Source organism: Taudactylus pleione, unplaced genomic scaffold (assembly GCF_031769625.1).
Source record: "Taudactylus pleione unplaced genomic scaffold, aTauple2 ptg000154l, whole genome shotgun sequence".
Lineage (NCBI taxonomy): Eukaryota > Metazoa > Chordata > Amphibia > Anura > Myobatrachidae > Taudactylus > Taudactylus pleione.
The window spans coordinates 30,776,951-30,802,637 of NW_028284556.1; the positions used below are offsets into that span (position 1 = coordinate 30,776,951).

At 43.1% G+C, this 25,687-nt stretch overlaps 1 protein-coding gene across 4 annotated transcripts in view; it reads left to right on the top strand.

The window, feature by feature from the left end:
• UTRN (utrophin) overlaps nt 1-25,687 on the top strand; it is a 764,396-nt gene that overhangs the window by 173,826 nt on the left and 564,883 nt on the right. For all 4 annotated transcript variants that reach the window (XM_088474412.1, XM_088474409.1, XM_088474411.1 and 1 more), the window contains 3 exons: nt 17,866-18,104; nt 21,427-21,607; nt 22,845-22,990. In XM_088474412.1, the coding sequence (XP_088330538.1) occupies nt 17,866-18,104; nt 21,427-21,607; nt 22,845-22,990 (566 nt within the window). The remainder of the gene's footprint in view (nt 1-17,865; nt 18,105-21,426; nt 21,608-22,844; nt 22,991-25,687) is intronic.

Sequence of the window (25,687 nt, forward strand, 5' to 3'; positions counted from 1 at the left end):
GTGGACATCGGTAGAAGCTGCTCTTCCAATAAACATATTGGAACTGCGAGCAGTATTCAAGGCTCTCCAGCAAGCAAGACAGGTCTTGCAGGGAAAACCTTTGCAGGTACAGTCGGACAACGCCACCATGGTGGCATACATAAACCGCCAAGGAGGGACTCGCAGCCAGGCGGCTCTGACAGAGGTGTCTCGCATTCTAGTATGGGCGGAAAATCATCTCACAGCAATATCAGTAGTGTTCATACCAGGAGTTCTCCACTGGGAAGCAGACTTTCTCAGCAGTCAAGACGTGCATCCAGGAGATTGGTCTCTTCACCAGGAAGTGTGTCAGCTACTGGTGAACAAGTGAGGCCTTCCAGAGATAGATCTCCATGGCCTCACGACATGACAACAAACTGCCGATGTTCGGGTCAAGAACAAGAGACGCAAAGGCTTGTCTAGTGGACGCTCTGGCAGTCAAGTGGACCTTCCGGTATGCGTACCTCTTCCCTCCGTTCTCCCTTCTTCCTTGAGTGATATGCAAATTCATGCAAGAAGGCGGCATGCTACTGCTGATTGATCCAGCGTGGCCCAGGCGGCACTGGTACAAGGATCTTCAGGGTCTCTCAGTGGACACTCTGCTGTTGTTGCCTCAACGTCAGGACCTGCTGTCTCAGGGTCTTTGCCTTCATCCGGACCTGAGTCGGCTGTCTTTGACGGCGGGGCTATTGAGACTGCCCTCTTGAGGTCCAGAAGTTTCTCCAGCTCTGTGGTCAACACCATGCTGAGAGCTTGGAAGCCTTCATATGCCAACATCTACCATAGAGTGTGGCGGGCTTTCTTCCAGTGGTGTCGCACTAGAGGTTATGCTCCTCAGGTGTTCAGATTGTCCAGGGTTCTGGCCTTCCTACAGGCGGGTTTAGACCAGGGTCTTCGCCTAGCTTCCCTGAAGGTACAGGTGTCTGCACTTTCAGTGTGGTTTCATCGTAGGATTGTTATGCTTCCTGATGTCCGCACCTTTATGCAAGGGGTGCTTCTTATTCAGCCTCCCGTTGTTCAACCTGTGGCACCATGGGATCTGGCTGTGGTCTTGAAGACTCTTCAAGGACCGCCATTTTAACCACTGGGCTCAGTGGATTTGAAATGGCTACCCATTCAGACTGTATTCCTTCTGCCTATTGCTTCGGCCAGAAGGGTTTCAGAATTGGGAGCTCTCTCATGCAGACCTCCATTTCTAATTTTTCATAGACACAGGGCTGTGCTGCGCACTCGTCCTGGGTTTCTTCCAACGGTGGTTTCTAGTTTCCATATCAACGAGGAAATTATTGTACCATAGTTTACTTCACTGGACCTTTCAGTTGGTGAGGCCACCTTGGCTGTGGTGAGGGCTTTGAAAATCTATGTGGACCGCACTTCTGTCTATAGGAAGTCAGACTCTTTGTTTGTCCTTTATGGCTTCCATAAAAAAGGTTGGCCTGCCACTAAACAAACAGTAGCAGGATGGATTCGACTGGCTATCTCTGAAGCTTTTGCTCACGAGGGCCTTCCTGTTCCATCTTCTGTTAAGGCTCATTCCACTAGATCTGTGGGTCCTTCGTGGGCAGCTCGATGTGGCGCCTCAGCTGTTCAGCTTTGCAAGGCGGCCACGTGGTCATCTGTCCATACTTTCATACGGTATTATGCTTTTGATACCTACGCCTCTCAGGATGCTTCCTTCGGGTGACGGATTCTCCTCTCAGCACAGGAGCGTCCCCACCCTTGAAGGATACTGCTTTGGGACATCCCCAAGGTATCCTGTGGATACCCTATGGACCCTGATGTAGAAAATATGAGATATGGTAAGAACTTACCTTTGTTATCTCTATATCTACGAAGTCCATAGGGTTCCACAGGACTCCCGCCCTGTCGCACCTGTACTGCAGATGGGCTGTGGTTCTGGTCACCGGTTTTTCCGTCTCCCTCTGGTGAGAATGTGATTATTGTGTGTTCCAGACTTTCTTCTCTCTCCCTTTATCCTCCTCCGGCCTATGGCTTGTGACGAAACTGAGTGCCTGAGGCTCGGGGACGGGGTATAGGAGAGGGAACCCAGTGCATCCTGGGAGGATAGAGAAGTTTTTAACTCTGTGGTGCCTGGATGTCTGCCGCCATCGCCTATACCCCAAGGTATCCTGTGGAACCCTATGGACTTCGTAGAAATAGAGATAACAAAGGTAAGTTCTTACCATATCTCATATTTTTTCACATTTAACAATGTCATTTTCACTTAGTCCCCATAGCATCCTGGGAATTGTAGTTTTTTTTTTTAAACATTGTTATTAAGGCATTTCAAAGAAATGTACAACCGTGCTAATACAGAATAAGAAAAGAACTACAAAGGCATGTAAGCATCCAATTACAAACAATGTAACAAAAGAGACATCATTTGCAAAGACGGCACTGAAACCAATAAGAACACATATGAAGAGCTGAAATGTCAGTATTTTAGCAATATTGAAGGAGAAAATGTAGGGGGGGATAGACATAGGGCCTGATTCAGAGGCGCTCACTGTTTGCGAGCGCTAGCTCTGAATCAGGGCATTCTTTTTTTTTTTTCCGGCCTACAGGCTACTCACACAGCTGTGAGTGACCATCGGCATGCGAGGAGACCCTAAGGTAGGGTCTCAGCACTCGCAATGCCGAGTTGACTTCCTGCTCTAATAGAGCAGGAAGTCCACTACTGACATCACGAGTGATGTCAGTAGGGCCGCCCACAAACGGCAGGCGTTCCGCCGGGAAGTACTCTACAAAGGACATAGGGGTAGGTTTATCAAAGTTTGGAGATAAAGTACCAGCCAATCAGCTCCTAACTGTAATTTTTTAAACACGGCCTGTAAAATGACATTTTGGAGCTGATTGGTAGATACTTTATCTATCTCCATTTTTTCTTTCTCCAAGCTCCATAGAACAATAAACAATGTCACTTAGGGAGTGGGATATAGCACAAAAAAATAACCTATGATGATCTTTACAAAGTCAGAAATGATCAGAAGCATTATAACTCAGACAATCTGATGCAGCAGGTACCATGTGGTTTCAAAGACCCTAGAAATCTGAGACTGGGAATTGTAGTTTACTGCTTCATATAAATGTGGAATGTCTATATACTGTAGTTGTTCCATATTTTTCAATGAGCACTGAGCATGGCAGGTACTAGGTCTACTTGGCTGCTCCAAGCAAACAGAATGATACGACAATTGTTCCAACAACCAGCGGCCAAAGTGTAATTTCTACAGCTGTTCAAATATTGTCTCAATGTTCTGAATGCCTGCAAACCTAGTACATATCATTTCATTTCCTGTCATTCTGAATCTGTCAACTTAGTCCTTCCTGAGCTAACACCTGTACTACTATACTTATATTTCTTCTCCAGTTCATATTTACAGCCTGATATCAGTGCCTTGGACAAAAGCAGATAAGGTCACTTGTCCAAGCAGTCCAGCATCTCTAGCAAACCAGCGTGTCACTGTTATTGTTATTGTCAATGCCATTTGAGCACTGAGATAGTTTTAGAAATATGTAGGAGAATCATATAGAGAAAAAAATACTTCTGGCTAAGTTCAGAATAAACTCATGTAGATGCAAGAAGGGTAACTTCCAGCCCTGTGTGTGCTCTCATTGAACTTATTGCAGATCAGTGAACCACGTAAACGAGTTATAAAAACACTTCATGCTGCACTCTAAGCTACTAAACAATTGTGGTTCAAAGTAAGCAAGGGTTTGCTGATACTACGTGTTTATCTAAGCAAGGAACACAAGTTGTTTTACTGTATATGTAAACTTGGCTCAAAATATGATTGTGTTACATACTCAGATACTGGTATTATTATGTCAGTTTGGTATGTTTAAACAAGTACATGCATGAAAGGTGTAAAATATATGTGTAATTTGTTCCCAGCATCACAATATATGTAACATGCAGAAATCTGAAAGTTGTAAACTAGAAGTAAGAGATAAAATATTGCTATTTGTGATAAATGACAGTATGTTTGTGAGTGTTATAAAATTTTACAAACAAGGAGCAGCATCTTGTTAATGATTATATTTGAATAATGGAAAAGTTGTAACTGTGTATTAAAAGTTTAGAATAAACTACAAGTGGAGGATAAAATGTGCTCTCATTAGGGATGTAGTCAGGATGCTGACGGTCACAATACCGGCAGCGGCATTCTTACGGTCAGAATCCCGACACATTGTGGTTGTATTAGAGTTAGAGGGAGGCTTAGGGTTAGGCTGCGAGAGGTTTGTGTTAATGTTAGGCTGCAGGAGGGGTGGGTTAGGGTTATTGGGAGGGTTAGGGAGTGGTTTAGGGATAGGGTTAGGCACTAGGGGGAGGGTTAGGCTGCGCGAAGGGTTAGGTTAGGGTTATTGGGAGGGTTAGGGAGTGGCTTAGGGATAGGGTTAGGCACTAGGGGGAGGGTTAGGCTGCGCAAAGGGTTAGGTTAGGGTTATTGGGAGGGTTAGGGAGTGGCTTAGGGATAGGGTTAGGCACTAGGGGGAGGGTTAGGCTGCAGGAGGGGTGGGTTAGGGTTATTGGGAGGGTTAGGGAGTGGCTTAGGGATAGGGTTAGGCACTAGGGGGAGGGTTAGGCTGCGCGAAGGGTTAGGTTAGGGTTATTGGGAGGGTTAGGGAGTGGCTTAGGGATAGGGTTAGGCACTAGGGGGAGGGTTAGGCTGCACGAGGGGTTAGGTTAGGGTTATTGGGAGGGTTAGAATACTTACCTAAAGCTGTCTGGAGTTTGACTGTTAGGATACCGCTGCTGGCATTCTAACCGCCGGCATCCTGACCATCGGGGTTCCGTACAGAAACCCTCATTAAAAGTATTACAGTTACCTGATCCCTCAGACACTTATCGGAAACCGCAAGTGTGCTGTAACCTTTAGACCCCTTACTCTGGGAATATTCCGTAGTATACACACCCTAATGAACTATGCTGTGGATGCCTGACAATTATAGTACATATATTACTATATACTGACTCACTCCCCCCCTCGAAAGTATTGACTCAACTCACCCTTACTAAACCTACACTGAAATCATCTAAAAAAGAGAACCAAAAAAACCCACAAAAGTTACACCAATTTTAAAAACAAAATAACAAATCGATATAACAAATGTTTGTAGTGTGATATTATTAGGATATATTCCTATTTATTTTTTCTTTTCCACATGATACCTTGCAGGGTCTAGCCGTACATATTTTGAATTACTCAACCCCCCCACCTCCCCCCACACACACTATATATATCTATATATGTGAATGGATTTGTGCAAAATTATGAGTGCTACGTTCTCCCTATATATCAAGGGTGTCAGCTGCACCAAATAAAATGGAGCATTTGGAATTGCACCTTAAAACAGTATGTGTAGATGTATAAGGTCTTAGCGACTGACATATACAAATAGTGAAGGTCAGTAAGTCACAAGAGATATGTAAGTATCATAGTGCTATATAAGTCATATAAAACAAAGTGAGTGAAACTAATAACAGTTCATTGCATACAACATAAAACAAGAAACAAATAATATGTAATGCTGAGCCTGTATATGCTCAAACAGGCTCTATCAGTGACCCATATGGTCTGTATAGGTACAGCAAGTGTATTTAATGAGGTGCAAAGTGCTTATAAATAGTTAAAAACTGACCTTAATAGACACTAAATAAATACAGAGTTCTGAGTTAATAATAATAATAGTAATAAAAAGCAATTGATAATATGAGCACAAGAGAATAAAAAATATAAAAACTTCAACAGGTGTTCTAAAACCACTCTTAAAGGATACCGGGGGATTCAGGGATACAAGCGGCACACGTATGCACACGTGTGCCGCTTGTGTCCCTGAATCCCCTGGTATCCAGTAACGGGGGTGGCGGAGTGTGCGCTGCACACTGAATTTAATGCAATGTGAAATATGTACATACTGTGCATTATGCAAGTTTATACTTTTTGCCAGTCTTGAGAAAGGTTCATATTCGAACCGAAACATCGACAAACCATTATTTGTATGGCAATTTTCTGGATTACATTTCTGACTATTGACGATTAAATTGTGATGATATTCTTGGATTCATTAAAGACTTTTCTTTGACTCTCTGGTGAGTGCTCCCATCCAGGAGACTGGATAGCGTGTGGATATTGATTGGATCAGTGCAAAAAATCTGATCTTGGATAGCACCCCACTGATTAACTTTTTTTGATGTGAGTACAGGATTTCAATGGATATATATATATATATATATATATGTAGTCCAAAATATCGGTTGGCACACACAAAAAAGTTTTTAAACATCCGCCTGGGGTGCTTCCCCAATGCTCCCTCCAGGGCAGCATCAACACATGTCCAAAACAATAACCTAGGTGCACTCACCAGGGACTTTCCATCAGTAGCAAAAAAAACTTATTTTATGTCTTACTGCATTATCGCAGGTTGTCACAAATCAACATTTCGGCTGACAGACGTAGCCTTCCTCAGGACAGACATCCCAAACCACCATCATGGGCTTATATTGGTGGTTTGGGATGTCTGTCCTGAGGAAGGCTACGTCTGTTAGCCGAAACGTCGACTTGTGACAACCTGCGATAATGCAGTAAGAAATAAAATACGTTTTTGTTTGCTACCGATGGAAAGTCCCTGGTGAGTGCACCGTGGTTATTATTTTGGAGATATATATATATATATATATATATATATATATATATATATATATATATATATATATATATAATATTTCTACACATGCCACAAGTTATGTATTTTCTTTGCATCTGTATGGCACAATCTTTGCCTGGACAATGGACACTTTCAGGAGCCAGTGTTTTTAAAAACAATGGGAGCCCTGGAGTGACTACTTTGCCATCTTATTGGTCCATGTGTGATATACAGGGATCTTTAAAACCGTGATCATTATAAGTGTAAAAAAATAAGTTTATAAAGGACCATATTCAGAGATGGACAAATGTGCGATCGTAGCTGCGATTTCGCATGGAACGCTGCTGTGAAAATATGCCAATAGTTCTAAAGCTTATGATAAAAGTGGAGACTTCCAGCGCCTACTAGTGGTAATGTGATATGGTGCAATCAGTGCAAATATCTGACAGAATGAAAAAATAAATATAATAGAGAAGCTTATCTTATAACAGTTCTTCAGACCAGCTCTAGCCCCATGCAAGTTGGGTATCATATGAAAGGGATATAAGCAGAACAAGATAAAGCCATTTTGCGTACTTTCTTAAAAAATGTAGCTTTATTCAATTATCTATCTCATATATGCATAGGTGTTTTGTGGAGAGTAACAGACTTAGGGCCTGATTCAGCAAGGAACGCACGGATGCGGATGCACACAATCGGCCGCTGTGAGAATATGCTAATGAATGTATATGCACGGCAATCGCAGCAGAATAAGCAGATGCCCAGCACTACATAATACCACCCACTTCCCTTTACTTGCGTCCTCTATACCTGGCAAGACCGCAGAAATATCAGTAACATCGAGAACCATCGGACCCATACGCACAGTTTTGGTTAACATGACCCTCCAGCAGACATAGCTAGACTTCCTGTGTGCAACTAGACCTCAGGATGCGTCCGTTGCCACAAGGGCTTAAATATGCACGCCCCTGAAATGCCGTCCAAACGCACAGGCACGCCTACGTTTGCCCTACCACCCTCCCCGTCACCACCCACAAATGGCACTTCCTGTAAATCACTGTGCTCTGGGTCTGCGTAGCCTCTGCAAACGCAGTTCCCATCACAATAGTAAGTTTGTGCACGCGCAATGCGAAATTATCGTCCGATTGCGTGCGTCTGCATCCGTGTGTTCCTTGCTGAATCAGGGCCTGATTCAGAGCCGCTCGTAAGCGGCCGCTCGTTCGTTCCGAGCGATGTTTGCCCAACTGAGCATGCGTACGGATCGTAATACGCATGCGCGAACCAGTCAGTGCGGCCGAAAATCATTTGTTCGCTAAATAGCGAATGCCTGCTATTTTGAGTGACAGGAGGAGGCGTATGTGGGTGGTAACAGGGGAAGGAGCTTGAAAACGGGGAGTGGAGATCCGAACGCAGGCGTGCTTAAAGGTCAAAACGGGCGTTTTATGGGTGTGCATAATTAATACAGCAGCGTCATTGACCATGTCACTGGGTTATTTTATAATCAGAACTGCTCGCAAGATTGTAGTAGGAAAAACCAACCACAAGAATAACGAGCAGTTCATGCGTTGGTCGATGTACTCGATTAATCTAATAAATAGCGGACATGACGTAGGATGCGAGCGGCCAGGGGGCGTAGTTATCCAAAAAACGACCGCAAGTTTTGTTCGCTCGTTCAGACATAGAGGCGTGAACAGACCGCAAAGAGCGAACGGTTCATTTGAATAGCCACCCCTTTTTTCTGAACGAACGACCGCAAATAGCGTCCGGCTCTGAATCAGGCCCTCAGGCCCTTAGGCCCTCATTCAGAGCCGTACGCTCTGAGCAGAGCGCACGCTCTGAATGAGGGCCGGCCTCCATGAAAATGGAGCGTCCTTCTGGACGCTCGTATAGCTGTGGGTCACCACCCACAGGCTATACGAGCGTGCATTTTGATGGCCGCGATGGTCGAGACCATCGCGACCATCGAAATTGCGAGCCGGAGCCTGCGGTTGAGGTTTTCAACCGCAAGCTCCGGAGTGATTTTGGCTCTATCAGAGCCAAAATCACTCCCACTGACATCACTAGTGATGTCAGTGGGCCGGCTTTTGACGGGAGGCGTTCCCGTGGGAACGCCCCCGTCAGGGAGGCACGCCCCCGGCACGCCTACCAAAGGGGGCGTGCTGTCAATCAACATTGACAGCACGCCCCCTTTGATCGGACACAACGAGCGAAGGACTTTCCTTCGCTCGTCGCGTCTGGCGCATGCGCAGTCCAGAACAACGACCCACTTGCGAGCGGACAGCCGCTCACGAGTGGGTCTGAATCAGGCCCTTAGTTCTCTACATCCATAGAGTAAGATATTTAAAAATAGTTTTATATTTAAAAACATTTTAATAAAGCATAGCAATAAAATCAAAGAATAATTCCACACACAATGATTAGTAGCACACGTACATCAGTTCTAAAGCTTACCCGTATGTAAGGACGCCCACTGCGCCTTCTCATATGCATACAACGTTGCTTACCAGTGTGAATATTGGTAACATCTACGCATATCGAGCAGCCATCTTGGCATTGCGGCTAGGTCTGACCAGCCGCAAACACTGCAGCTCCCCTGACACGCAGAGGACTCTGCTGTGTATGTAATCGCAATGGCTAAATTATGCATGGCCATTTAACAGCTTTTAAATGGAAAGACACACCTGCATTTTCTAACCCCCCCCACCACCCAGTTACCTCCAACAAACGCTGACTACCTGTCACTCACAAGACAATTGCAGCGCGTGTGCAGTACGACTTATACACATATGCAATGGCTCGATCTGTGTAAAAATCACCATTGTGTCCGAAAGTACAATTAAATAATTAAACTTTATTATGAATGTGAAAGATGAACTAACTTTGTACCCACAGGGGTAACTTTTACTAAAGGTCAATTTAGATCGATTTAAAATCAATCTCAATAAATCAATATCGATGGAATCCTGGTGATAAATATGCAGATTTTGCATTTGGAAAGCCCATCAATGTTGATCGATTTAGAATGATTTTAAATTGACCTTTAATAAATTTACCCCTCAGACTTTCCTAAATTACATATCTCTATCTATATGCCTATTCAGCACCATGGAAGATGTCGTTTGGCAGCATCTAGTGTGCCAAATGGTGTCCATTTGCCAGATCTACATTGGGTATTATTCCTGCCAGCAAAATTGAGCCTTACTGAAAGAATAATGCGTGTAGCATATACATTTCATCTAGGAAGCACATTCCAATCCTTTCATGGTATCATGCTAATAACTCCTGATTTGCTTCTTGTCCTCCAAAATTCCATTCCCTAACTTAGATCTAATTTATCTTAGTGTCGGTAATCTGGGTCCCAGTCTTTTTATTTGGTATAGCTCCCTCTGCTGTATAATATATTTATTTATGTTAGAATGTGTGTTTTTGTTACATTACTCTGCAAACATAGATCAGACCATGTGATAAGATGGCTGCATTGTGGATTAAAGAATTTGCTAAAGTTATCAAATGAGGAGAAAGAGATATTAATGACATATTGTACACTGAAGTCCCAAAAGTCATGGGATAGAAGTATGTAAAGGTAATGGTAGGTGGCATCACCATACTGTGAGAAATTCTCAGACCTGCATCAGTTGTAATCTGACATCCCGTGAGTCAGTTTGAACATTGGCTAGACTGCTCATGGCATGGTGACATGAGTTATCTGAGTTTGAACAGGGCATGAGAGTGGATGCTCGTTGGATGGGACATTCCATTTCCGAAGTTATGTGGACATTCAACACTTCTCTAAGTACGGTGTCACCTGTTTACCGGGAACACCTCATGGAAGGCATTACCACCCATCGCGGACAGTGTAATGGCTGACCACGGGTGCAACATCTGCCCAAAATTGTACGTGGTAACAGACAACCGACACTGGCACAAATGACATCCACATTCATTATAGTAGGTACCAGACGCATGCCCTGCAGGTCAGTGCAGCGTTCATTGACTTAAATGGGATATGGGAGCAGAAGACCCACCAGATTGCCCCTGTGAACACTATGATACAGGACACATAATTGGACCCTGGAGGACTGGCAGCATGTGGCAATGAATTCCAGTTATTTTGGGCTGATGGTATAGTTCGTGTGTGAGGCGATGGACCCCAGTTGTCAACAACGCACCATGCAAGTTGGTGGTGGTTCCATTGATGACCATTTGCAGCCCTGCATGGGCTTCATGTACCCCCCACAATAATGGAATATTCCAGCAGGATATATCAAGTAGTCCAGAATTGTTTGGTGGAGCATTCTGGAGTGTTCTGACCAATGATGTGGCCACCATGTTTGCCCAACATGAACCCAATTGAACATTTCTGGGACGTGAATGAGAGGTCTATTTGCACCTACAAATATAAGGGAGCTGTGGGAAGCTATCCATACTGCATGGCTCAACTTCACTCCACAGGTCTTCCGTCCACTTGTGGAATTGGTGCCACGTCGAGTTGCTGCACTTCGCCAGGCGAGAGGGTGAGGGCCTTCATGATACCAGACATATATCCCATGTCTTTTGGCACTTCAGTGTATTTGAAACTTTGTATGTGTTCAATGCAATAAAAGGCACTATTTCTTCCGAGTGTTTCTTTGTACATTCAGATAACGATTGTCAGAATGATTCCAATGGGTTACAGCATCGTATTGCACATAGCGCCATTTTAATAAATAACTCTTATATTTAAAATTTTTGGGAAATTCTTGTCCAATAGGCCTTCTTAATGTTTTTGATATATGTTTATATTTTAGAAATCATATTTCATTAATTGTTGTTTCAGTAGATTCTTTTACATTTTTTGTAAATATTATTTAGGTAATAAAGGGAAATTAAGGGGGAATAGGAAAACAGATCCTGCCGGAATAGTGATTATGGTATATGTATTCTGTTTTAACCAACTGTAGGAATTATTGTTCTGGGTTCATATCCATATCAATAATAAAGGGGTTGCTTCTATATCTTCGTTTCTACATAACCTTCATTTTTTAGGAGAGGAGACCTTGGACGCTTTAAACGCTCCTTGGACTGAACAAGATACTTTGACTGTTATTAAAACATTGCCAGTGGGGAAGTCCCCTGGTCCGGACAGGTTTACCAATTTATTCTATAAGTATTTTGCGAGCTCTATCTCCCCCGTACTAACTTCTCTATTTAATTATGCTTCGGGTCAGGGTAGCTTCCCAGCAGAGATGTTGGAAGCTCAAATTATTACTTTACCTAAATCAGGAAAACCTCCCACTACTTGCCCGAACTTCCGCCCAATAGCCTTACTCAATTCCGATATTAAACTGTATGCCAAGATGTTAGCCATACGTTTATCCCCTTTAATTCTCCATTTGATTCATCCGGACCAGGTGGTTTTCGTCAGTGGCAGACAGGCATCAGACAATACACGTAGAGTCTTCGATCTAGCAGAACTGATGTTGAGGCGACGCAAGGAGTTCATTCTCCTGTCTCTAGATGCTGAGAAGGCATTTTATGGCCTTCATTGGCAGTTTCTATATGAATCATTACTGCGTTTTGGTTTTCGGGGGGTTGTGTTGCAGTCTGTTAAGGCTCTATACAGCAACCCTACAGCTAGGGTTTATAGCAATGGCTTTTTATCATCTCCGTTCAACATTAGGAATGGTACAAGACAGGGATGTCCCCTTTCCCCACTGTACATATTAGCTATTGAACCACTTGCGTCAGCAATTAGAAATTCCCCATCGTTTCCTGGAGTGGAAGTAGGTGTGAATTCACACAAATTATGTCTGTTTGCAGACGATATCCTTTTGTTTGTGACCAGCCTGGTTTCTTCGTTGTCTACTCTTCATGAACTACTAGACAAATATAGTGCAGCTTCTCTGTATAAGCTCAACACCACCAAGACCGAAGCTCTGCCTTTTAATATCTCTGATTTGGTTTTGTCTTGCCTACAAGCCCAATATAGTTATGAATGGAAATCAGACTACCTCCTCTATTTAGGTATTAATATACCAAATCGTTTAGATGATTTTGCTAAAACAAATTTTGATCCAAGCCTTAAGCATAGAGCGGAATTGTTACACAATTGGTTAGGCTTTGAGGTTTCCTGGTTGGGTCGCCTTGCTGCATTTAAAATGATGATTTTGCCAAAGCTAATGTACTTATTCCGCACCATTCCCTTTTTCGTTACAAAGCGATTCTTAATAAAGGCCCGTAAATTAATAGTGTCATATATCTGGAAGGGCAAAACACCACGTTTACTAAAAGAATCAGGGGGGGGTTACAAATTCCAGACCTAGTTATGTATCAGTCAGCATGTTTAGTTTCCCAAATTAGCGATTTGTTTCTCCCTCCCAACAATAAACCATGGGTAGACCTAGAAAGAGCATTATTAGACTAATACCCCTTGGCAGATCTAATTTGGACACCCAAACAAATGCGCCCCTTACCAAAACATGCTCTTAGAGCAATTATTGACTCCCTTAAATTGTGGGATGAAATGGTACTTTAGTCCAAATGTGTTAATCTACCGGCTAGAACTTTATCTTTAGCCGCTATTTCCCGCTTGATTCCTGATATTTCGGTAAAGCTCTGGCGTTCCCGAGGGATAGAATCTCTTGCAGACATCTCAAGTTCTTCCTCCCTTATTTCGTTCGTACAAATACAATCCCAATTTCAGTTACCATCTGGAGAATTATTTACTTATCTCCGTATTCAACATTGGGTTATTAGTGCTATTAAAGTTAGCGGGTCTTTGGAACTACCCGCACCAGATTTCTCCTAACACTGCTTAGTAATAGACCGCAAAGTGTTGGTGGTGCTCACTGGAATTAATATATTTCTAAATCTAATTTGGTATTTTGCAAGGGCAAAAAGAAAGAACATTTTTTGGGGCACTCTTGTATGAAACTAGTGTAATAGTTGTAGTAATTGAAACTGAACTTTTATTTTTACCTACTCCTATAAAATTAATGTTTTTGTAAATAAAACATTGTTGAAAATCTTAAGAATATAGTAATCTTAGATAATGTATTAATCATTGTATCTAATACCCCTTTTACACCGGAGCTAAAACCCGGGTTATTGAAGGGTTAACCCGGGCAGCTCCCTGGTGTAAAAGGGGAGAGGGTTGGATCGCCGGGTCGAGTGACCCGGCAATCCAACCCAGGTATATAGTAGGGTTTAACACGGGCGTAGCCCGTGAAACCCAGCTATGAGAACAGCGCACTCCGGGTCACGATGACCTGGAGTGCGCTGCAAGCCGGCCGATTGGACCGGCTTCAGTGGCGCTTGGAGATGACGTCATCTCCAAGCGACCACTTACATGCCGGAAAAGCCGGGTCTATGCAGACCCGACTCTGGTGTGTGCGGTGCCAACTCGGGAATATCCCGAGTCGGCGCCGGCAAATTTCCAGGTCTGATCCGGATAGGAACCCTGTTCCAACTCCGGGTCAGATCCGGAATTTTGGTGGAAAAGGGGTATAAGAGATTGCCTCCGGTCACAACCAGTAAATTGGTTCACTCAGATACAATACAGATTCATATACTTGTCCTTTACCACAGAAAAGAATCTATCAAGGTCTTACAGAATCATAAATCTAGGATATGAGTAAGGAATGAAAAAGTAATTGCATAAATAAGAGATAAATTCGATAACTCGCTTGCACAATTTATCCATTAGTATGTTATTAATCCAACATCATAAGGTCAGTCAATAGCATGTTGTATTCAGACAGGGATAGAATTATTGCACATCTCCCATGAAGTAGTTGTGTTGCATTGTTTGCATACAGTATGATGGATTCAAATATTCACCTTCACATACTATATGTTTATATGCGTCTGACAACACAATTCTATTCATAGCATTGCGTTTATCCCCTTTGATAGCAGCTTATGATTAATTGCATATATCCCATTTGATAGCATAAATAATGACAGTTTCAATCATTCTGATAACCGTTTACACATGTCTGCTCCAGCTCCAGCAGAAAACATGAGTGGAAGCACAAGTAACCATCACTGTATTTAATTATGTTGCATGTATCCCATATGGCAGCAGTATAGCATCAGTAAATTGCATGAAACCTTAATCCTCAGTATTGCACAATTCCCTATTAGCAGTTTGACGTCACTATATTATACATATTCCATAAGACAGTAGTATAGGGTCTGCAAATTGCAAAAACATTTATCCTTAATATTGCACAGATCCCTGTTAGCATTTGTTATCATCCTCAATATTGTACAAATCCCTATTAAAAACTGTCACTACATTCAATTATATTACACATATCCCATATGGTAGCAGTATAGGGTCAATAAATTGCATGAAAACACATCCTCAATATTGCACTTGTCCCTGTTAGCAGCAATATACAGTGCATCCGGAAAATATTCACAACGCTTCAATTTTTGCACATTTTGTTATGTTACAGCCTTATTCCACAATGGAATAAATTAAATTTTGTCCTCAAAATTCTACACACAATACCCCATAATGACAACGTGTAAATTTTTTTGCCAATTTTTGAGTATTTAATAAAAAAAAAAAACTAAACTCACACATACATAAGTATTCACAACCTTTGCTCAATACTTTGTTGATGCACCTTTGGCAGCAATTACAGCCTCAAGTCTTTTTGAATATGATGCCACAAGCTTGGCACACCTATCTTTGGGCAGTTTTGCCCATTCCTCTTTGCAGCACCTCTCAAGCTCCATCAGGTTGGATGGGAAGCATCGGTGCACAGCCTTTTTCAGATCTCTCCAGAGATGTTCAAATGGATTCATGTCTGGTCTCTGGCTGGGCCACTCAAGGACAACATTCACAGAGTTGTCCTGAAGCCACTGCTTTGATATGTTGGCTGTGTGCTTTGGGTCGTTGTCCTGCTGAAAGATGAATCGTCACCCCAGTCTCAGGTCAAGAGCGATTTGAAGCAGGTTTTCAACCAGGATGTCTCTGTACATTGCTGCATTCATCTTTCCCTCTATCCTGACTAGTCTCCCAGTTCCTGCCACTGAAAAACATCCCCACAGCATGATGCTGCCACCACCATGCTTCACTGTAGGGATGGTATTGGCCTGGTGATGAGCGGTTCCTGGTTTCCTCCAAACATAACGTCTGGCATTCACGCCAAAGAGTTCAATCTTTGTCTCATCAGACCAGATAATTTTGTTTCTCATGGTCTTAGAGTCCTTCAGGTGCATTTTGTCAAACTCCAGTGGGCTGCCATGTGCTTTTTACTAAGGAGTGGCTTCTGTTTGGCCACTCTAATATACAGACCTGATTGGTGGATTGCTGCAGAGATGGTTGACCTTCTGGAAGGTTCTCCTCTCTCCTCAGAGGAATGCTGTAGCTCTGACAGAGTGACCAACGGGTTCTTGGTCACCTCCTGATCGCTCAGTTTAGACGGCCGGCCAACTCTAGGAAGAGTCCTGGTGGTTCCGAACTTCTTCCTTTTACGGATGATGGAGGCCACTGTGCTCATTGGGACCTACAAAGCAGCAGATATTTTTCTGTACCCTTCCCCATATTTGTGCCTTAGAAAATCCTGTCTCGGAAGTCTACAGACAATTCCTTGGACTTCATGCTTGGTTTGTGCTCTGACATGCACTGTCAAGTGTGGGACCTTATATAGACAGGTGTATGCCTTTCAAATCATGTCCAATCAACTGAATTTACCACAGGTGGACTCCAATTAAGCTGTAGGAACATCTCAAGGATGATCAGTGGAAACAGGATGTACCTGAGCTCATTTGAGCTTCATGGCAAAGGCCTTGAATACTTATGTACATATGATTTGTTAGTGTTTTTTTTTTTAATTAAATTTGCAAAAATCTCAAAAAAACTTTGTCATTATGGGGTATTGTGTGTAGAATTTTGAGGACAAAAAATAATTTATTCCATTTTGGAATAAGGTGGTAACATAACAAATTGTGGAAAAAGTAAAGCGTTGTGGATACTTTCCGGATGCACTGTATATATACAGTGCCTTGCAAAAGTATTCACCCCCCTTGGCTTTTTACCTTTTTTGTTACATTACAACCTGTAAGTTTTTTTTTATCTGAATTTTATGTGATGGATCTGCACAAAATAGTCTAATTTGGTGAAGTGAAATGAGAAAAATATATCTAAAAAAGAAACTTTATAAATAACATATTTAAAATTGGCATGTGCATGTGTAATCACCCCCTTTGCTATGAAGCCCCTCAAAAGTTCTGGTGCTACCAATTACATTCAGAAGTCACATAATTAGTGAAATGAAGTCCACCTGTGTGAAATCTAAGTGTCACATGATCTGTCAGTATAAACACACCTTTTCTGAAAGGCCCCAGAGGCTGCAACACCACTAAGCAAGAGGCATCACACCATGAAGACCAAGGAGCTCTTCAAACAAGTCATGGACAAAATTGTTGAGAAGTACAAAAGTGTACGCACAACGGTGCTATTGCGATCGGAACAGACGGTATCAGAAAAGTGGCGGAAAAGTGATGGGCGTTTTTGAGCGGTGGCTTGAAGTGAACACAAACAAGTCCATCTCATGGGCATGTTATGGGAGTGTCGCGGGCGTGTCATTGCAAGCAGCTGTGTTTGCAGACGCACAGACGCAGGCATAGGTGCTGTGGCCGGATGGAGAAACTGCACCTGCCATTGTGCTGATGACGTATAAGGATGCGCCAGTCCGTATTACAGCATGCACAGGTGCTAAAAGCCAATGTCTCAGTCCTTGCACATTCGGCCGCACCCATGTACACAAGGTAAGGAGTTTGCATGTCATTTGCAAAAACTGGCAGACATGCGAACGCCAATAGACGCTACTGTGTCGCTTTTTTGTGCGACTCAGTCCCAAAATGCTCCCTAGGAATGTAGCTAAATATACAGTACATATATGTGTAGTATCAGTCTGTATAATAACAACAATACTCATTCCTAGCAAGATCTTGCTGTTCAATTTGCCTTAATTACATTGATTCTAATTGGCGGTTAGTGTCATGATACGTTTCTATCAGTATAGACCTCAGTATCTTAGTAATATCTAATAGTCAGAGTAGGAGATAAAGAAGTTTGTATATGTTGATTTAAAATAGGACGGTTAAATATTATTTAGCAAAGCTGACTTTGTTTCCCTCCCACCCCATTTTAAGTTTGTATAGGCTGCTATACTTAATTGAGTTTTACATGTATTGTTACAGAAGATCTCCCAGAAGATGAAGTGAAAGGGTCACTGGGCAGAATACAGACTGAATGGAACACTATAAACATACAAATGGAGGAGCTTAATAAGGGCATTTTATATCAGGATGCCATCAGTGCCTACTTCAAAGAGTTAGAAAGCTTGGAAAAAAAGATAAAGCAAGAGGAGGAATGGCTGAATTCCCAGCCTTTACCATCTCAGGAGCTTCCAGTGCAAACAATGAGGGACAATAGACAGGTAAGCATACTGCATAAGCATAACGTGCACGGAGAGCCACTATAATCATGTACATCAAATAAATAACTTGAGTGTTTATACTTTACTTGATCTGCCTGTCATGGTCTCACTCACTCCTCTGCTGCAGGTTGCTGCACTGGGTGGGAGGTGCTTCTCTAACTGAGCAAGCAGATAGTGATTGACACCTAGACAGACTTGCTTTTCAGAAATGCAGAGTGTGTATTGGTTGATTACTACAAAGGGTCAGCGAGGTCACGAGAGAGTTTAGCTTATTGACCTGTGTAAGATCCCATTAGGATACTGGGCCTCATTCAGAGCTGCTCGCAAGCGGCTCGATGTTTATGGTCTGCGCATGCGCCGCATCCGGGGTGCGCATGCGCGAGCCCCGACGAGCGACTGAGCTTCAGTCACTGCGGGGCTCGCTACAAGACGGGGTGGCTGTCGATGGTGAGTGACAGCTCGCCCCGTTTTGTAGGCGGGGAGGGGGGCGGTTGGGCAAACGCAGGCGTTCCCAAAGGAACGCCTGCCGTTTGAGGGCGGACCTACTGACATCACTAGCGATGTCAGTAGTGGACTTCCTGCTGTATTAGAGCAGGAAGTCCACTCTGGCTTGCGGGAGTCGAGACGCTACCACAGGGTCTCGTTGCAAGCCCGATGGTCATGATAATCGGTCACCCACAGCTTTGCGAGCGGCCTGGAGAAAAAAGAAAAACATTCCCTGATTCAGAGCGAGCGCTCGCAAGCAGCGAGCGGCTCGGAATCAGCCCACTGTCCTAATGTTTTGGGAGAAGCAACAGCTGTCTGTACTGTGGAGTGGGGAGATAATCATTTACTTTCATAGCAATGCCCCTGTAGTAGTGCCCATATAGTAATGCCCCCATAGTAATGCCCATATGTTAATACCCCCATAGTAATGCCCCTATAGTGCCCACCATACAGTAATGCCCCTGTAGTGCCCCTGCTCCCATATTAATACCCTTGTGGTAATGCCTCTGTAGTACCCATGCTTTCATAGTAATGCTCTGTAGTGCCCATGCCCCCATACAGTAATGCCCCTGTAGTGCTGATGCTCCCACAGTAATGCCCCTGTGGTAATGCCTCTGTAGTGCCCATGCCCCAATAGTAATGCCCCTGTAGTGCTCATGCCTCTGTAGTGCTCATGCCCCATTAGTAATGCCCCTTATTGCCCATGCCCCCATAGTAATGCCCCGTGGTAATGCCCATGCCCCCATAATAATGCCCCTGGTCCGCCGGCTGCTCCTCGGAACTATGGGGGAGACGTCATTACGTCTCTCCCATAGTGCCCGTGGGGAGAGCCGGAAGCTGGAGTTCGGGAGAGAACTCCAGCCTCCGGCTACACCGCGTCGCTGCAGAGAAGGAGCCGGGCGCCCGCTGGTAATAAATATTACCAGCAGATGTCCGGCTTGGAGCCTCTCTGCAGCGCCGGGCTGAGGTCACTGGGTCCTGGTGCAGCGGCGCACCCGGTGCACGTGCACCTCCAGCCCCCCCCCCCCCTAGTTGCGGCCCTGGCAATGAAATCGAGCATAAAATATAGAAAACAAAGGTATAAATACTTGCCTACTGCTCTGCTGAAATGTCTTTACATGTGTCCCAGGTGACAAAGGTAGGGGGGCACCAGCTGCAGCTGCCTTGGGATGGAGGGCAAGCCAGCACACAGTTACCTCCTCCTGGGGACCGTGCTCTGCAGCAATAGGCTGCGCGGCCCCTGCCTTCCCTGTCTGTCTCTGCATGGCCCCGCCTCCTTCTCACAGCAGCAGCCTAGGCAGGACCTACCTACTTGATAATGCTTCCTGATAAAAGTGACTGAGGGACAGTTTAGATCTACAACAGGTTATGTAATAGAAAAGACGGAAGTGGGAGAATAAATTATGGTAAGGAACAATAAGTATAAGGGGATAATGAGTTTCTGCTTTAATGAGGTTGATTAAAATGTTAAGATGAAGGTTTTTTTTTTATGAGACAGGGGGCGGAAGTAGGCTTACCCCAATACATATGGAACGCCACATATAAAATGTGGTAGTAAGAGATGTAGGGGTCTATTTACTAAGTAGTGTTAGGAGACAATGAAAAGTGCCAGCCAATCAGCTCCTAACTGCCATCTCACAGGCTGTGTTTGAAAAATGACAGTTGAGAGCTGATTGGCTGGCACCTTATCACTTTCTTATCATTTTTCACTCTGTCTCCTAAAGCTGCTTAGTAAATAGACCCCGTAGTTATAATCCCAACAGACAGGATCCCGTATAGGATACTGTCCAACAGGTGTCGGTATCCTAACCCTGTTGGGATGCTGGCGTCGGGATTCTGACCAGATAATTCTATAGGGTTGCAATGTGCCCATATGCAGCAAGCTCTGCAAAGCATAACTTTCTGGAGCTTCTGCCTGATAGGCAATGCCATCTATATATAGCGTTGCCTTTAGAAGAACTTGGGCTTCTTATTCTAAAAATAAGCAAAATTAAGGAAAAAGTATGGAGCACGGGAATCACTACCGACGGGTCGGACCAGGCATCTCACACCATATGCTGAAATAGGCGTATGAAGACATACCTCTATCTTAGTAAGACGGTTTGGTATTGTTATATGTTTGCTTACTATTACAGTAGATTACATTATACATGAGGCCTATCAACGGCGGGCTGCAGGCCATGTACCACACAGAGGGCCACCTTTTCTGGTAGAAAGGGCTTTCCCTGTATTTTTCTGTCCTGCCTCTCATTGCTAGGCAGAGCCAAGCTGGGTTCCCATGGCAAATGGATTGCCATGGTGGTGTGGTAGTAAAAGTGTGGGGTTTTTGGGAGGTTTTGTGTGGGAATAAGGTGAATATGTGGCGGTATACAGAGACTATGTGGGTGGTATAAGGAGGCCATTAGGAACAACTAGGAGGCAGTATATTATAAACATAAGGACATTATGCAGCCCATTTTACTGTATGTGATTGCCATTGAGTGAATATGATGGGCATGTGGGACATTTGAGCTATGCATGCTAAATAATATATCCCTTTAACTTGCTCTTAAAATATAAATTACTGTAGCATGTATGCTAATGGTTCTCTTCTTTTGCCCAATATTTTGTCATACCATATGTGTAACAGTATTTACTGTTGCACTGGAAAACTTCACATGCACAACTCAGTACCCTACGAATAAGTTTGGCTACAGCATGCCATGTTATGCAGGGAGCACTATCCGCTCCTTGCTGTGGATCAAAACTTATTAGGCATCCCACATATTAGAATATGGACTGTGCTGTTTTACATAGTCCCAGTCACAATAAAAATATTTGGTATTATCGTTTACAGCTACGCTTGGACAAACTCTGTGACCTCTACACACAAATCGAACATTTAAAATCAAAAGCAGTGTCCTTAGGCTCCCAACCGGCATCTCCAGCTTTTATTGAAGCCAGTCTGAACAACTTCACCGACCGCTATGGAAGAGTAAAAAATCAAATGGAAAGAGAGGTCCAAGAGTTTCAGAAAGGTGAGTTATTGTTCATACTTCTCAGTTACACATGCGAGGTTACTTACTAACACAGTCACAGTTTCAGTAACCAGAGGAGCCAAACAGAAATACACACACTGTACTGCAAGTTAAGCATGAAACTATTATATGGAACATGTTGGGAAGCTGCTGAGTGAACATCTGGTTTCCCACATGTTTTTAGTTTGCATGTTATATATTCATACCAAAATACATTTGAAGTTTGTCATTTAGACCACCTACCTGCAAGTGTCCTTACTTTATCATCATTATCATTTATTAAGAAAGGCACCAGAAAATTCCATGACCTCATACAAAAATAAATAAATCATAGTAACCGAATAAGGACATAGAAAGTTGATAGACAAGGGGTAAGAGAGGGCACTGCATCTAAGAATCTATTATCTCACTAGCTATTTGTTTACATGTGTATAACTGGCCTGATTTTAGGTAATGTGACATGTGAGCCATTTTCCCTATTGCATGCGCAAATAAAATGGTGTTTATTTAGGAAGTACGTATGTGAATTTATATACTATCTATGTCAGGCGGGACTTATGTATCCTGTTCTCAGTTTAATCCCCTTGGACAGTGTTATGGAACCTTTGTCGTGCCTTAGAAATACAATATAAAACAGGTTGAGTCCCATATCCAAAATGCTTGGGACCAGGGGTATTTTGGATATTGGAATATTCCGTTGTTTGGAATAATTGCATACCATAATGAGATAACTTGGGAAGGGCCCCAAATATACACACAGAATGCATTTATGTGTTATATACGCCTTATACACACAGCCTGCAGGTAATTTTATACAATATTTTCAATAATTTTGTTGCTCAGACAAAGTTTGTGTACATACATGAGATTTATTTATATTTCATATACACCTTATACACAAAGCCTGAAGGTAATTTTATACAATATTTTTAATAATTTGTGCCTTAAACAAAGTTTATGTACATTGAACCATCAAAAAGCAAAGGTTTCACTATCTCAGTCATGCTAAAACAATTCCATATTTCAGAAAAAATCTGTATGGGAGACTCAACCATGTGTAAAGAATATGTTAAATATAATTTTATGCTAGGAATACTGTTGTGCCTCCACTGACATATTTACATTGGCCAAATGGGTAACATTAGGCAACGTATATTTTGAAAAATAGTTTTATTAGAAAGGAATTGCTTGAATTCCAGATGTAATGATGCAAATCTTATACTTGTAATGTTTGCAGCTGTGGAATACCAGCCCAGCCAACAGTACCTAGATACCCGGAAATTGTTAAAAGAAACATTAGTGGATTGTCAACACAAACTACAGTCACAGTTGACAGGTCTCTGTGATCCAGCAGCAGTGGAGTTGGCTCTTCAACAGGCAAAGGTAGGTTCTGGACAGTGTGTTATAAGTGAAAGAGTATTGCTTCAGAATGTTTGCTTCGTTTAAAATATTCTTATGTTTAGTCTGTGTAATAAGTACAGTAAAAAATATAGGGCCTTATATAAGGTTGGACGCATTTGCGCACTGAATATACATAGGAAAATGTATTCGCAAAAAAAGTGGATTTAAATGCATCCAACTCAAAAACAGTGCCGTAACTAGAGGTGTGCGGCCGGTGCCGTAACTAGGGGTGTGCGGCCGGTGCCGTAACTGGGGGTGTGCGGCCGGTGCCGTAACTGGGGGTTTGCGGCCGGTGCCGTAACTAGGGGTGTGCGGCCGGTGCCGTAACTAGGGGTGTGCGGCCGGTGCCGTAACTAGGGGTGTGCGGCCGGTGCGACCGCACAGAGCACACTCAACTGCTTCTGGCTGGAGGCTGCCTGGACAAGGCACTCTGCAGCCAGCACCGTTGTAGCAGTGCTGTCTGTAGCGTCCATTGGACTCTACAGGCAGGCACCCTGCCCTAATTACAGCTGCCCGGAACGTCTTGATGACACTCTGGGCATTGCTGCAGGTTCAAGTGCCGGCGGCCCTGCCACCTAATGCGCAACATCATGCGGTAAAGGGCCGGGCCGGCACAGGGCCCTCAGAGCCCTGGTTACGGCTCTGCAGTATAATGTGCGTCATGCATTCTTCAGGCATAGAAGCATGTGCACTTATGACTAACATATGAGATATGCAGCTTGACAGTGTTAGTAGTATATGCCAGTGACGTGCAGTGAGGTCAATGGTTGGGGAATCACATATGTAAAATAAACACAGTTATTATATCAAAACTCTGGGGCATGACAGGGAGTATGATAGGGGAGGCAGTATGATAGGGGAGGCTCTGCCTCCCCTGACTGCACGTCCCTAGTATATGCTAAAGTCATATTAACCTATTTGTACAAATTATAATGTAACAGTGTCATATAGGTGTCAAGAAAATAGTTATTAATAGATGCAACAGTCACATTTTCCACTTAAATTGTAATAACCAAAATCAATGCTCACATCCATTGTTTGCTTCTGAGGGACAATTCAATTAAATGTGAAGCCCCAAATGTGCCATCAGAATGGCGTGAAAACTATAGGAGTGTATAGTAAAACAAGCAATGTTGCTGTGCCACAACTAGCTGTCTTATATTGAGGATAGTTGAATTTCCCCGTAAAAGTCCAGTGGGAATCTTATTTCTTGCAGTAGTTCAAATTAAAAAGATAAATACATAATGCAAATATGACTTGATATAATATAGTTAATGAATTAAGCACCATGAGCTGGGGAAGTCAGTTCCCAGACAGCCAATCAGAAGGGGCTAGATAATGCTGCTGGTCATCATAATCATCCCGTCTCTGCAACAGCCTTCAATAAGAAATACGCCCCCTAAGACGTGCATTTGGGGTGACCTCTATTTCTAAGTAGGTCGCACTGAAGAGAAAACGGCCCTACTGCAGTCAGCTTGTCTATGTCTGCCCTCTTTCCACCTCTTCTGGAATTTGGGGACACAAGGCTGTTTTACAAAAATCTAGATATGGATGCATTTTGGTCCACATAGCAGTGTGTTGTCACCAACTGTACATAAAGACCATTATTTAATCCCAGTTGATTTCAATGCAATCAAATGTAATAATGCATATGCTGGCATATCTACTACATATACTGTATGCACATGTGAGTGGACATATTTCTATTTAATAATGTATTTATAATAATGTTTATATAGCATTTTTTTCCAAAAGAGCTTCGTGGTGTATAGATATATATTAAAAATGTGGGACTTTTGGAGAGAGATTTTGGGAAAAAGAATTGGGAAGAAGAATTGACAGCAAGTCAGAAGGTACCTGTATATAGATATTAAATCCAATTTTGCAGTGTTAGCAGTTGCAGAGAAGGTACCACAGAATTAAATTTTAAAGTTGCAGGGGTGGGCCAGGAAATCTGATGCAAACCAAATTATACGGAATTAATCCAAGGGATGTCCATTGGGCTGCATCTGCAACACTATGGCCACGATTCAATTCAGATCGATGCTGAATAGCCTCGGGAGGGAACTCCCAAGGCTATTCAAGTCAGCGCGCTGTTAAGCCGGAGAATGCCGGTTCTTGCGACTTAACCTGGGTGTTTAGGGGGATGCGAGAAGAGATCCTTTAGCCGGACCAAACATTGCGCTGAATTGAATAACTCCGGGAGCTCCCTCACGGGGCTATTCATAATCTCTTTGAATTGAATCGTGGCCTATGTGGTTTAAACAAATGGGGAAGTTCCCCATAGCAACCAACCAGCTTCTACCAGTGATGTGCGGTGAGGCAGAGCCTTTCCTGTCATAATTAGGTAAACTCCAGAGTTTTGACTACAAAAATTATAAGCAAAAATGTTTTAAAAATATTATAATTATCTTCTTTGTGTTCTGTATTATTCTAGTCATTTTTATAGTAAAAAATCTGGAGTAAAAAGTGTATGGCAGGTGAGGCACTGTCTCCCCTGTCTTCCTTTTCCGCACACCCCTGATCAAAACACACCAAATATCCAGAACTATATCCTGCTACACCTTTGTATAATGGCCACATGAACCCTCAGGATCTTATATGTATCTGTAAATCTGGGTCTGATACTAGCCAGTGCCTCCTCAGCCATTTACCTCACCGTACGTCACTGGCTTCTAC